The 13,843-nt window shown below is 45.9% G+C and overlaps 1 protein-coding gene across 7 annotated transcripts in view; it reads left to right on the top strand.

The window, feature by feature from the left end:
* Positions 1-1,378: 1,378 nt before the first annotated feature.
* lrriq1 (leucine-rich repeats and IQ motif containing 1) overlaps positions 1,379-13,843 on the top strand; it is a 27,210-nt gene continuing 14,745 nt past the window's right edge. For 6 of the 7 annotated variants that reach the window (XR_008953338.1, XR_008953337.1, XM_057052268.1 and 3 more), the window contains exons 1-15: positions 1,381-1,680; positions 1,844-1,940; positions 2,631-2,827; positions 2,898-2,972; positions 3,393-4,016; positions 4,212-4,364; positions 4,466-4,616; positions 4,868-5,061; positions 5,543-5,670; positions 6,270-6,343; positions 7,021-7,114; positions 9,459-9,626; positions 12,899-13,021; positions 13,124-13,315; positions 13,691-13,835. Coding sequence is in view for 5 of the 7 variants with exons in the window: in XM_057052268.1 (XP_056908248.1) it covers positions 1,582-1,680; positions 1,844-1,940; positions 2,631-2,827; positions 2,898-2,972; positions 3,393-4,016; positions 4,212-4,364; positions 4,466-4,616; positions 4,868-5,061; positions 5,543-5,670; positions 6,270-6,343; positions 7,021-7,114; positions 9,459-9,626; positions 12,899-13,021; positions 13,124-13,315; positions 13,691-13,835 (2,514 nt within the window). In the remaining 2 variants the exon portion in view is untranslated. Of the gene's footprint in view, positions 1,681-1,843; positions 1,941-2,630; positions 2,828-2,897; positions 2,973-3,392; positions 4,017-4,211; positions 4,365-4,465; positions 4,617-4,867; positions 5,062-5,542; positions 5,671-6,269; positions 6,344-7,020; positions 7,115-9,458; positions 9,627-12,898; positions 13,022-13,123; positions 13,316-13,690; positions 13,836-13,843 lie in introns of all 7 variants that reach the window. The other variant, XM_057052269.1, reaches the window with a different exon arrangement.

Genomic DNA, 13,843 nt, shown 5'->3' with positions numbered 1-13,843 from the left:
GCACCTTTGTGGCCGATGTGTGAAGGTCGTGACACGGTGCTGGTGTTGTTGCAGGGCAGGAGTGTCACAGCTGGTGTGCCGTTTATTGCCATTGTGGAGTCGCCGGGGCTTTGAAGCAAAAGGTGCTGTAGTCTGATCGGCGCCGTCCATTTGTTTTGTTTTTCCCCGTGGAACTTTGAGAGAATGGAGAACAAGCCCTCGTGTGTCCCAAACAGTTTGGGATGGAATGTTCATGTACTTTGAAACTCTGAGGAAGCAGACAGGGTTCCGTTTTTGAAAGCCCTGAGGAATTTGTATGGGAAAACCTGTGTGGGCCACTGGAATCTCCTCAAAGCGACAGAGGAAAGCACGAGAGTAGCGACTTCACCACAGGAGTGGGGACTCGGGCTTTGTGATCCGAAATGCCATGGAAAAAGTGTTCATTGTTCGCAGCCTGACACACTTTTGTTCCTCGGGTCCTGTGATTCACCTACAAGGTCTTGGGTTCACTCACCCCCAGTTTACAGGGCGCCTAAGATGCCCACATCATCCCAAGACATTTGATGTCTATGATGGATTCAGTCAAACAGGCTTTGTTGTCTTCTGATTACTGGATTAGGCCAATCACAAGGTTCATTTCAAAGCTGAAGCAGAAGAATACAAATGACAATACTGATTGGTGAATAAATAAAATCAGAAAAACCATAAAATTTCCTCTGTGTTCTCATAAAAATGTAAAATATTATACTAATACTATATATACTATACTCACATATTTAGATTGTCTCAGTATGAATGTAGCTTCTGCTGGATTTTAGCCAACATTTAGCTGTATTATGTCTCATCTTGTCTTCTTCACTCTCTTGTTGAGAGTCCACATCGGGCGAGGGCAGGTCCCCCCGGATCAGTCGCCAGTTCACGGCAGGGCCCCATACGGGCATTTGTGGGTTCGGTAACTTGCTCAAAGGTACCATGGCAGTGCTCTGAAGGTGCTCTTCTCCTACTCCCAGAACATCTGAGGCTTAAATCAGTGCAGTTCCCCACACGCTGAGCTACCAGCGCCCACCGGCTCGCAGTCCTCTGGACAACACTGACTGCAAATAAAGCTACGAACAAAAACTATACTAATGCTATAATACAATATAAAATATAACCAGATGCCCAAAGATGCTGGCCAAAACTATAAAACTAGAATAAAACCTAAACTAGTGATAATATGATATGATTAAATGTGCAAAGAAGGTAGCAACAGTAAAATTTGCACTAGCTGCAAGTAAGAATAACAGATGTTTGTGTCACGCGCCATCATAAACACGATGTTCACATAATTTAAAACGTAAAACACCTGTCAGGTTTTCTGAGGGATTCGTGATTATTGCATTTGCTTTTCGCACGACTTTGTCCCTTAAGAGACCATGTAGTTTTCTTCGGGTTACCATGGAGACCAAAGCTCCGACGCTATAGTCGCTCCTCTCTGTGTTGCACAAACTAATAAATGCTAACTTAGTTTTGACGTGAAATGTGCGGAATGTGAGCCAAGATTATCAGGTTTTGGGCGGACGAAAGAAAATCGGTATTTAACAACTTTCTGACGTGGAAACCATGACAGAAGCTAATGGAAGAACCGACGCTGTCCTCCAGGAGATTGGCTATCTCGACGTGGATTATATTGAAGACACTGAAGAGGAACAAATAGAGAAGGTGAAACTATTCATGTATTTTATCCGTATTTAACCAGGAAGTTACGTCACGTGACGCAACCAAACGCCCTCCATTTCCATGAGCGAATGCTTAAACGGATTTGAGGGAGTAATGAACACATTTACAGCAGAACAATTAAGCAAAAGATTTAATTTTGCCACAGGATGCCGGGGACATTCCACCATCCCTACTCAGCTACTTTGAGACCTCACACAGCAGAGCAGCAGTGTGCCACAGGCTGCTCCAGGAGGAAGCTGCAGGTAGGTCCACCTGTCCACTGGTGAAAGAAAATCAAGGTAGAAATTAAGGGTAAAGTTATTGTAAGCCCTGTCTATTGCACACTAATACTACCGCATTACGAATCCAGCACTGGCCAGTCTGCCGCTGGTTGTTTTGATTTGGACAGTTAGAGCTGAAGGTCTACTTTAATGACTTTAAAGTGCCATTAAGTACAAACATTTAGCACAATGCTCTGATGTCCTGACTGCAGTCTATTAGACTGTGCCTGTAAACTGCAGTCAACATCAAATCCACTTATCTGCATGTACTGTACAGATGGGAAGGTGGTGAGAATGTGACTTTCTGAGCAGAACCTCTGGACAGAAGAGGAAACAGCGCCCTCTTGTGTCTATATCAAAACTTCTTAAAACACATTTGAGGAAAACAATAAATCAGCGATCATGAAGTTCCAAATAAGAAATGTAAATATAACATAAAATGAAATTTAGAAAAGCCAGGCAGTCATGCGATTCTCCCACGTCAGAGAATAAGCGACCGCTAGAGGGCGCTGTTGTCCCGTCATTTAACTAAATATGGTACAAATCAGGCAAATTGTACAAGTGAAGGCCTTGGATTAAAAAACATGTTTGAGCTCAGAGGAATGCTCTATTTTAAAATCATTAATCAACCAGTTGTTTTATTTTTCTTTGTTTTTAATCTCATGGGTGTAGAAGATGGTACGTCTCCATGTTTAGAACAAGAGAAACACATGTCCTTTGGTCTGGAGATTCCCCTGGATGAAACTAAACTGAAGAAAAGCAACGAGGGAAAGCAGGAGAAACATCAGTGTGTGGAGATGACCAATGGAAACCAAAAGACAGAACTGGGGTTTCAGAAGGAGCTGAGGGAGATAATGGAGACAGAGGAGGTGAGACACACTCGTGGTCTGATGCGTGTTGATTAACATGTTTTAACGTGTTCTCGGTGTCTTTATGCAGCTCCATCAAAAGGAACTTGAGTTGAGGGAGAAGATGGTCCAGGAAAAACCTGAGCAGGAGTTTCTTCTTCAGCAGGTACATTTGAAGCCTTCTGTCATGTGAACAACCTGCAGGGGCAGAACTGGCTGGCCAGGGTCTCCCTGCATTCAAATGATGCTACCTGGGATTTAATCTGAGCACATCTACATTAAACTATTGTTGTTTTCATTGTGTTACAACACTGGGTGTGTGTGTGTGTGTGTGTGTGTGTGTGTGTGTGTGTGTGTGTGTGTGTGTGTGTGTGTGTGTGTGGCTGGGGGGGGTAAATATTAGTGTAGTCTTTTGTTGACAGATACATGCTTCCATTCATTTGATCCAAATTGTCATTTCTGATTGAGGGATCAGTGAGTGCATTTATGGGGCGGGGCTATTTGAAGGTGGGTGATTTGTGGGCGTGGTTATATCATTGATTTTGATGCTTGTTGCCTTAACAACCGTCTGTCCTCTATCAACTAGGAAGTGATTAACAACTTACAGAGAAGAGTGCAGGAAGAGGGAAGGAAGAGCGAAGAGGAGCAGAAGCGCATGAAAGATGAGGAAGACGGGAGGAGAAGAGAGGAGAGGAAAAGAGACTTAGAAGAGGAGAGGGAAAGAATGGTTAAGGACAGAATAGAAAAGATGAACCTTCAACTAATGCAAAAGGAGATCAAGAGAAAAGAGCAGGAGGAAAGAAGAAAAAGAAGGGAGGAAGAGATGATAAAGAACGAAGAAAGGAGGGTTGAGGTTATTAAATTGGAGGGAGAGAAGAGAAAGAATGGAGAAAGAACAGAAAACATTAATGTGAAAAGAGTGGATGAAGAGAGCAAAGTCAAAAGGGAGGAGGAAAGAGTGGAAATGCTGAGAGCTAAACCAATGGATGAAGAGCTGCCCGAGTGGCTCCCAGAGCCCACAGAGCTCAAGAGGCTCTCCTGGATGAAAGACTGCCCCTCCTGGACCAAACTGTCCCTGCTCAACAAGAGGAAGCCAGGCCCGTCCGTCCGAGGGCACAGACGCCCCCAGAGGGCCGCTGGGGCCCCCAGGCTGCCCCCCCTCTCCCCACAATCATTGCTTCAGCCTACTGGTGTGGGATCCCTCAAAGAGGTAAATTTGATTGTCAAATGTGACACTGATGATGGTTTTATCGCCCTGTAACACCAGTCCTGGCCACCAGGTGGCCGCTGTAGTGGTTTGACTACAGTATATCCCACCAATGAGCAGACACGCTTTATATAGCCTCGTTTTTAGGGTCACATCAACCCTTTTCTTGGCATGTGATTTGATCTGCATCTCATGCAGGTGACTGCAGTGACCCTGGAGGATTTGCCTGGTTGCAGCTTGTCCACTGTGGCCCTCTGCTCTCAGCTCCAGCTCCTCAGCCTCAGACGCTGCGGCCTCACGTCTCTGGATGGCATCAACCAACTACAGAAGCTCTCCTACGTTGATGTGCAGGTGAATGTTAACATTAGTACTGTAAGATCACTATTTACTGTTCTGACATTCATATTTATTTACTTTTGCTGTGTAATGTTGTATTCTGTGTTTGCCTCCAGGAAAATGACATATCATTTGTTGACTGCAATAACATGAAAAGTTTAAGGGTCCTTCATCTAAGTCACAATAAGCTGACGTCCATTCATGGCTTAGCTGGTACAGAAAATTTGGATGTTCTAAATCTCTCCCACAACTCCATCACCCGCATTTGTAAGTAAACTCACGTGTTTTATGACTTAACGTGAAGGGGAAACCTGCAAGTCTGCGTGTCTCCACAAGGGGGCAGCACATGCCTACTTTGGATTCTGGTATTTTCTATAAAACGCTGTCAACATCTGATTTATACACTGAAGGTTTCCTAAAAATATAAAAGCTAGTCATTATTTTAATACAACAATAAGCACTATGCTATGATTTTAAATCAGTCCTGTTTCATGTTGCATGTTGTGCTTGATTCTCAGCTGGTCTAGAGTCTATGAAGAGACTGCAGAAGCTGTCACTAGATCACAATGAGCTGATCAGCACCGCAGGGCTGAGCGACACGTACACTCTGCTCCACCTGAGCTGCTCCCACAACCACCTGACCAGTGTGGAAGGTCTGGAGAACAATGCTCTGCTTCACACGCTGGACCTGAGCGCCAACAGCCTGGCTGAGGTAAAACACAGGGACTGAATCTGGCGTTGTTGTTCAGAGCCGTCTGTAATAAAGGTTAGGAGGAGTTCATCTGTAGGAAGGCATGTAGCTGGTTTATATTGATAAAATCTATTTAAAAATTCAGCATAAGATCCATTTGAGAATAGTCCACTAGATGCAGATTATATCACGGAGCGGCATTTTGCAACCTTTTACCTAAATATGGTTTATTGTGATGCTCTGAACAAAGCTTTGGTTTAATTTAGCCAATTAAAAGCAAAAAGAGTTGTAAAGAAAACTGAGAGTACATCCAGGTTATTGTGAAGGGTTAAGAGAGCGGAGGGTAACACAGCAGGACTGAGACAGCCGACAGTGATGGATGAGGGCGTCTCAGCAGCAACACAAAGTTAGTGTGACCTCCCAGTTCCTGACTGTTCCTGACTGTTTCTGTCTGTTTCTGACTGTTTCTGAATGTTTCTGACGTCTGCACGCCGACCTCCAGCCGCCCCGGCTCAGCAACCAGGTCCTCCTCAGAGAGCTGCACCTGGACGACAACAGCATCTCCTCCCTGCAGGCCCTCGCTGCCTGCTGGCTTCCACTGATGCAGCGACTGTCTGTGGCCCAAAACAGGTACTAGCCTACACCTGCACACCTGCACACATGCACACCTGTACACCTGTACAACTACACACCTGCACACTTCCAGACCTCCACACCTCCAGACTTCCACACTTCCAGACCTCCACACCTCCAGACCTCCAGACCTCCACACCTCCACACCTCCAGACCTCCAGACCTCCAGACTTCCAGACTTCCACACTTCCAGACCTCCACACTTCCAGACCTCCACACCTCCACACCTCCAGACCTCCACACCTCCACACCTCCAGACCTCCACACCTCCACACTTCCAGACCTCCACACCTCCAGACCTCCACACCTCCAGACCTCCAGACCTCCACACCTCCACACCTCCACCCTCCACACCTCCACCTCCACACCTCCAGACCTCCACACCTCCACACCTCCAGACCTCCACCCTCCACACCTCCACACCTCCAGACTCCACACCTCCACACCTCCACACCTTCACACCTCCACACCTCCACACCTCCACACCTCCACACCTCCACACCTCCAGACCTCCACACCTCCACACTTCCAGACCTCCACACCTCCAGACCTCCACACCTCCACACCTCCAGAATAAATTCATCTCTTTTCCGTAGGATTCCCGATCTTCCCTCCATGTCTGATTATGTGTCCCTGGAACAGCTCGACCTTCAGCTTAACTGCATCTCAGGTAGATTAAACACTGTTTACAGGATTTATCGTAGTTTAAGCAACTCTTAACGTTTTTAACCCTTTCTGCCAATTCTGACCTTCTCCCCACACGTTAAAACTCGCCCCCCCCCCCCGCACGTCTAATCTAAGACTGTGAATCTTTGAACAAACTTTGCATTAACTGATGTCTCTCAGTAGCACAGTTTGTATTTTTATTTTTTATTTTTAGCATTTCTCCTGATGTAAAGCAGAATGAAGGTCGTTTCTTCTACGTTTGCCAAGAAATCTGCACCTTTTAATGAAATTCTAATCTTATATTAGATGTAAGTGATGGTTATTTGTCTCTGTGTCTGATGCATATTTATTACTGGTCATGAACCCACACATTTACATTTACGTGCCAGTGAACTGTAACGCTGCATTTACTGCATTTACCAACACCATTTATTACAATTTAGAGACAAATCATTTTTCCTAAAGCTCCTGCAAACCTGATTACAATAAGAAATATAATGCAAACATCTAGAATATATATTCATTTTTGAATTTCTTTACCAGTCAATTTGGACCCAGCTCCTGTATCTATGTAACACGGGCGTACCTGTAGACAGACAGAGCAGCGCCACGTCCCAGCGAACCCAGACGAGATGCTGGTGCGAGGGAAGATGCTCACGAGGACGTTCTCTTTTCCTCCAGAGCTCCAGAATGTGTGTGCCAGTCTGAAAGGATGTCTTTCCCTGCGGGAGGTCCACCTGACCGGGAATCCTCTGCAGCAGGAGAGGAGCTGGAGGTACGCAGGTTCTGGACGCATTATTCTTTAATCGGCTCCGGTTTCAGGCGGTTGGCTCCTGGTTACTGACGTCTGCCTCACAGACGGAGCATCAGAACTCGCGCTGTGGGAGAGTTTCCTGCTCTAAATGCTTCTGGCTCTGTTCAGAGGAGAATTAAAAGCTATTATTTCTGCCTGATTTCATGTTCCAGCCAAACACACAATTTTCATCAGCAGTTTGACCCACATCTGTGGGATCACTGAGCCAAACCGCCGAACCTCTTTAGTTCATTCATCACAATAAGAGAATTCCTGAAATACTGATACAATAGACAAGTCAGTCCTCATCTCAGCGTCTCCTCTTCTCCTGGAAATGAAAACTCTTAAATATATAAAGACAACAAACACAGTCAGTGTTTTTGTTTCGGGTTTTTAAAACTAATTCTGAGGCGGCGTCGCGTTGTATTGGGGATCCTTTACGCAGCACAGTTGGTCAGACAGTCCTGACGTTTATATTTCCAGATGTTCTGGTTTCTGGAGAGGAATCAAGAATCAGCGATAACAGGCTACACGAAAGAACTGAGGGAAAAGAAATTAAAAACAGAGAATAAAAAGAGCATTTCCCTCAAAAGAGGAAGATGAAATGTGATAACCGATGTTCACTTTGGGCGGTTTAACCTCGTGGATTTAATCAGCGTTCCTCTGCCGAGAGAGCTGCCGCGGGAAAACAAGCCGGCTCATTAATTTGGACACATTTGTGCAAAACGAGCCCCTTTGTGCTGACAGAAATAATATTTTTGCACGCAAAGATAATGGTTGTGAAATGACAAGCAGTCAGTGAGTGATCTCAATTATCTCCTGATTCATTAGACGTGCTGGCAGACCCGTTAGTGCACGACTCCGTGCTGCCTTTCCCCCAGTGTCTCCTAATGGCGTCTCTTCCTCAATTGAATTACCCCCCCCCCCCCCGAATGAGCTCATACGACAGTCACAAGGTCACTTTTGGGCTCCTCTTAAATGAGCCCGACGTGGTGCCCAAAGGGCCGAAACGTGACCCAGATCCCAGCAGCGTTGGACACAAACTACTTTAGCTTTTTCCTTTACAATCTTTTTTTTTTTGTACAATTTTATAAATCATACCTGAAGTTCAATATCAAAAATCAGAAGGTTAGTTTTTTTTATTGTACATTAAAATGCAACAGTCGGGCTGAAGTCTTTTAAATAAATGTAACTATAATAATGAAAATAATAATAATACATTTTTCCCTACAGATCATCGCAGTTCGATTCCGACCTCTTTGAAATAATCCAAATCTGTTTTTTTCTAGCTTCTCTTTGTTCGGTTGTGACTTTGAGGGTTTTGATCAATCATCATTTAATTACTGGTGGTGTTTAATTATTGGCCTAGTGATAATTATTCTGTCATTAGTGGCCCTTGTTTGATTTGCTGCCCCGTTATCAGTGTTTGGATTCATTTCTGCCTTTGATAATAAATCAGAGTAGCTCCTCTCACCGGGATCTGGATGAGGAGGGATTCTGGGAAAAGACTCCGGTTTTCTCTTATTTATCTTTCCCAGTGAATAAACTATTTATCAGCCTGCGTTAAAGTTTTAGCTCACAAAACAAACACTAAAATAAAGTAGGGAATCCAAGTGTGATATTTTTTTTACAGATATTCCCAAACCTTGAGACTCACTCACACAATCAGAATTGTTCTTATCGTGTCAATAAAGAAGTAAACCTTGTTAATATAAGTAATCATACTCAGATATTGCTCAAATAGCCAGAATGAGCCGAGACTTAAAAGCACGCGCTGTCCTGGGAATTTTCACTTTAAAATGTTTTCAGAAATTGTCTTCATAGCCTGGAGACTTTTTTTTCCTCCAGATTTTATATTTGCCGTTCCCCTGTGTCCTATAGAGTTTCCCCCTCTGCCTTTTCCCACTGAACACAGACCACATTTGGTCCTTGTTGGTGAACGTTTCTGTATACGTTTCTCTGGAAGATAGTTGGCATTCTTCTCCTTACACATCCTGGGCCTGAGGCCACTCGTACCTCTTCCCTGGACTCACAGATTCTCTCCTTTCATCCCTCCTCACAAAAAAGCCTCAGTTGAACGCAAATTTAAACCAAGTCAGTTTTAACAAGTCGAGAAAAAGAAGGGGAGCCACCAAATGTGGAATAATGTTGTTAACTACACAATCTACTCTGAAGGGGGAAATAATGCGCCATAATCAGGGAGACGGCGTCACATTTTAGCTTCTTTATCAAGAAGCTAAGATTCCTGCGACGCTGCACATTTAGTGACACTAATTCCAGACGCATTGAGCCTTAAATCAGACACAATATGCTGTTTCCTGTTTAGGTCCAGGCTCCTCAGAGCGGTACCTGGTCTCCGGGTCGTTGACGAGCCGGTGACGGTGCGGTCTTCTGCTGAACGGCCCCGCTTGGCTCCTGGCAGCTTCCTGTCTGTCTGTCACGCTCAGCTTCAGCAGACGTCGGAGTTACAGCAGCGGCACAGCCAAGAGCTCAGGTAAATGACGTCTCACGCCGGATGAAAACAGTGAGATTACAGATAAGGATAAATGCCCCCCCACTCTGCCCGTCGGAGAGGTCGGGAGCAAGCAGGAATGTGGGCTCTCCTCGTGTTATGTCTGACGCGTCGGGTGCAGCCACCCTCCAGACAAGGTCCCATCTATTTCCACGAGTCCCCTACACACACGGACTGAGCAGGACGGACCACCAGCACTTAAAACGCTGCTCGACTCTCTGCTTATCATCATGACCCCTCCAAATTACACAGCACAAAAGATGAAACGTGGCGGCAGCTACCCGCGCGGGTCAGACCGGGGACTCCTATGGCTCGGGGGATTGCTATGGCGCTCACTTTGCTTCACCTCTTGCTGTGTGCCCTCAACCCCGATGGCCTCTGAACAATGAGCCATTCTCGGCTTTGGGGAGACCAACGCAGCCATTTAACCCGCAGCCTGACCCCGTGTCTGGTGGGGGTACGGAGGAGGTGAGCGAGCGCCACACGTCGCTCCGCCGGTAACTGTAATCACGAGGCTCTGGGCTCCCTACGTTCTTTATTCACGTCTATACGTTCCCTTCACCTCTACCGTGACCTCCGTCTGAGGTCGGACAGCAGCACTGATGTTTTTGCTGCTTTTTTTGCTACAGAAGGTGTAAAAAATCCTTAATGTGCCACCTTCTCTGGGAAAGTCATACCTGCGTTTTGAGAAAAATACATGAATGTGTATGTAATTATATATATAGGCCTGAATACACAGACATTAGGTTATCAGGCTGCAACACAGTTTAACCCTAACTTGAAGAATGTCCTCAGGCTGTTGGCTTTAAGCAGAGCGTCCTCAAGATGCGCGCACACACACACGCACACACACACACACACACACACACACACCATTCCAAACACAACACACTAAAAGCAGAACTGACAGAAAAAGATTGTTGTCAATAAAGACGACGTGCACGAGCGTCCGCGCGCTGTAGTAACGGCTCAGCTCAAACCGGCTCTATTATTTCACATGTGGCGTCTGTCTGTTTACATTACAGCCCGCTGACGGGAAAACATGTCAAATATCGAATCATTTCATCGTGCTGATTCAATTTCGAAACATTTCAAAATACTTTAATGGAATAAAAGTAGCGTTTTGTTGTCATTCCTGAAGCCAAAGTCGCAACTTTGCGGTCAAAGTTACCAAGAACTTATAGATCTCCTTATTGTTTCCCCGTTGGGGCGGTTGGGATGGTGCTGAGGATGGTTGGGTCGTGGGTCCCGTGACCACTGGGCAGCTCTTCTCGGACCTGTTTCCCCCAACACGCATTTTCCTGCTGCAGCTTTGAGACGCAGCTTCTATCCATGCTATAGATACGGAGGCTGACCCTGGTGTGAACCAGCAGGTAGAGGGGGGGAGGGTCAGGGGGGTCGCAGTCCTGACTCCTCTCGTCCCGCTGAGAGCCCAGAGCCGGGTCTTTGTGGGGGAGTGGCTGTGGTACCTGAGGCTACTGGCTGTGTGGACGGTCTGTGCAGGGACTGTGTGTGAGGCCTCGGGCTGCAGGGCTCTGACTGCTGCCCAGCATCGCTAATAGATTCATTAAGTTTCCAGTGAGGTGGCTTTGTAGTCAGTTTATCCCTCAATAAAAGGGACATTATATGATATTTGGGGACAAAGAGCAACACACACCCTTACAGAGTCATCTGGACGACCCGGACCGACTGGTCAAGAGGTAAACGTCAGCTAAATCTGATACTTTATTTGTACGTGACTCTCTGAGTTGCGGTAAAATGGTCTGAATACAGAAATGCGAAGGAAGCCTCTCTAACGTGTGCAGTAAACTGAATTACTCACAACCTCAAGCAGAATCCAGTCCTCCGGGCGCTCTGTTTGGACCGGAGCGCCTTCTATTTAGCTTGATATTTTCAAATAAATGTTTGCTTTTGTGGTTTCTTTAATTATAGTTTTAGATTTCTTTGAAACACGGGACTCCCTTTCAGTCGAAGAATGTTCTTCCTTTTCGAACGCGCGTCCCCTAAAATCCAAATACCTGCTTTTTTCCGGCCGGCCTCGGCGGTTTTTCATGCGCGGAGCTTGTTGCGGTTGCAGCTCCAGAGATACGGGCGGCCCAGACGTCTGTCTTCTCTCCAGCCTAATGCGTCCAGATACCTTTCTGAAGAACTGATCCGCTCACTGCAGCAGACCTGCTCAGGGAAAGATCAACAACACCGCTTTTATGTGTCCTTTCACTTTATTGAAGAGTGTTTATTTCCACATGTCTCCTGCTGGAAGTGCTTCTGCCATCTAGTCAAATGGACTTTTGACCCCTTTTAACATGATTTGATTGCTTCAACAGGTATAAAAAGATTTCTAAGGTGTATGTTAAGTATTTTAGTGAGTGTAAAATGTAAATTTTACAATTTTTAAATTCATGCCGTCCTTGGTGGAGGTGCAAGGTCTCCTAAATTATCGCCCAGGCCAGTTCATTCAGAAAGAAAATAGCCGCTAAATGGCCTTAACAAGGTCTGTGGATTATTTACTGGGCCCTGATTCCGACTGATGGGTTTTTCAAATGTATCATTCTTTGGGTGAGCGGCGCTCCACCAGTGAGAAGTCGTCTAGATCCATTATATCTGACAGAAGGCAGACGTCTGCGCGCCACTACGTCACAGACTCACGCTACAACAGTCAAGATGGATAAATGGCAACACGGCTGAGGGGAAAAATCTGTGTTTTTCTGGACAGTGCACTTTATTCATATGTTGTTTTTGCTTTGACGTGTTTGTAGCTCCAAATGAATTTCCTGTTTTAATGCTATGCTGCATTTAAAGGGCCACAGCCCAGTCGGGGGGAGCGTATCTATGATGTTACACCGATATTACAGGCTGCTGGATGAGCAACATCTCACCTCTCCAGTGAGCTGAATACGCGTTCACCAACAAGAGGGAAAATGTCATAATATCAGTCATAAAATCAGATGAGTAAGTATGTAGGGAAGTTAGTGAGTGAAATAAGTTTTTATGGGGGAAAATACCTGATAATTGATCATTTTAATTCTGTCGCGCCGAGGCTTTTATAGGTATTGGCATTTTCTGCTGGCCCCAATTACAAATGATGGTCGTCCCCCCTCCAGATAATACACACCCGAGTACTTCTGTGTGTTATACGTGTTGTTTAGTCAGGTAAATAAGACAAGTGAAGGGAGAGCATGTTAATAGAAGTAAAGGAACCTGAGGGATGTCTGGTCCACCCAGCTGAAACTGTTCTGTTGTCTGGATGTTTGCAGACAGGCGGCGTCTTCTCTAGACGCTGCAAAGATCTCCTGCAGACACCTCCATGAGGCTTCACAGCTGGCTGTGGAGCAGCGATTTACCCACGAATATGACGACACCGAGACTGAAAAACACTGGTATGGACGTCGAGCAGCACTTGGCACGGACTTCAGCTTTACTGCAAAGCTTAATGAATTCCCAGAAATGGAGACTGCTGGAAAATCTTTTGTTCCAAACAGGGGGAGAAACAGAGTCAAGTACGGGACTTTTGATCAGAATTCAGCTGAGAGTTGCATCCAAGACAGACTCCAGCCAGCAGCTAGCATGGTTAACCCGGGCAGCACGCAGGCCGCTGGGAAAAAGGAAAATATGATTCCCTCCAATGCTGACATCCCACCTGTGACCAACCTTCAAGACCAGACCCTCCAGAGGTGATCCTCCATACTGTCCCTCATCACATGATCAAGATATAAGATAAAAGAGCTCCGCTTCACTTAGGGCAGCTAATTCCTGTTCAGCATTTTATTAGCTTTGCTCTGCAGAGCATTTGTCATCATTGGAGCCTCCTTTATGTGATTTACAACAATGTTCAACGCCCTCTTCATTCTAACACGGCGTCCTCATTAACTCAGCTATCTTTGGGAGTATAATATATCTCTTACGCAGGGCGACTCTGGACGCCGTTAAGGTCTCTGGAGTTCTGCTCTCCAGATGTGTGCTCGGGAATAAATTTCACATTTTGAAAGACAAATGTGCAGAGACATGGTGGCTTATTTCTGCCTTCGTCTGTATGTTTTCTGGAGCAGCGCAGCAGCACTTGTGATTCAGCAGCGGTGGAGGAGCTGCAGACTGAAGTGTGGCAGCGCCAGGATCCGTTCGCCACGTAGCGACGGAGAACACGGCACAAAGTCCAGAGCTGCCACGCTGGATCGGGCAGCAACAGTCATCCAGGTACGACT

The sequence above is a fragment of the Takifugu flavidus genome, chromosome 13 (assembly GCF_003711565.1).
Source record: "Takifugu flavidus isolate HTHZ2018 chromosome 13, ASM371156v2, whole genome shotgun sequence".
Lineage (NCBI taxonomy): Eukaryota > Metazoa > Chordata > Actinopteri > Tetraodontiformes > Tetraodontidae > Takifugu > Takifugu flavidus.
The sequence above is the reverse complement of the archived record's forward strand: the minus strand, read 5'-3'. Positions and strand labels throughout refer to the sequence as shown.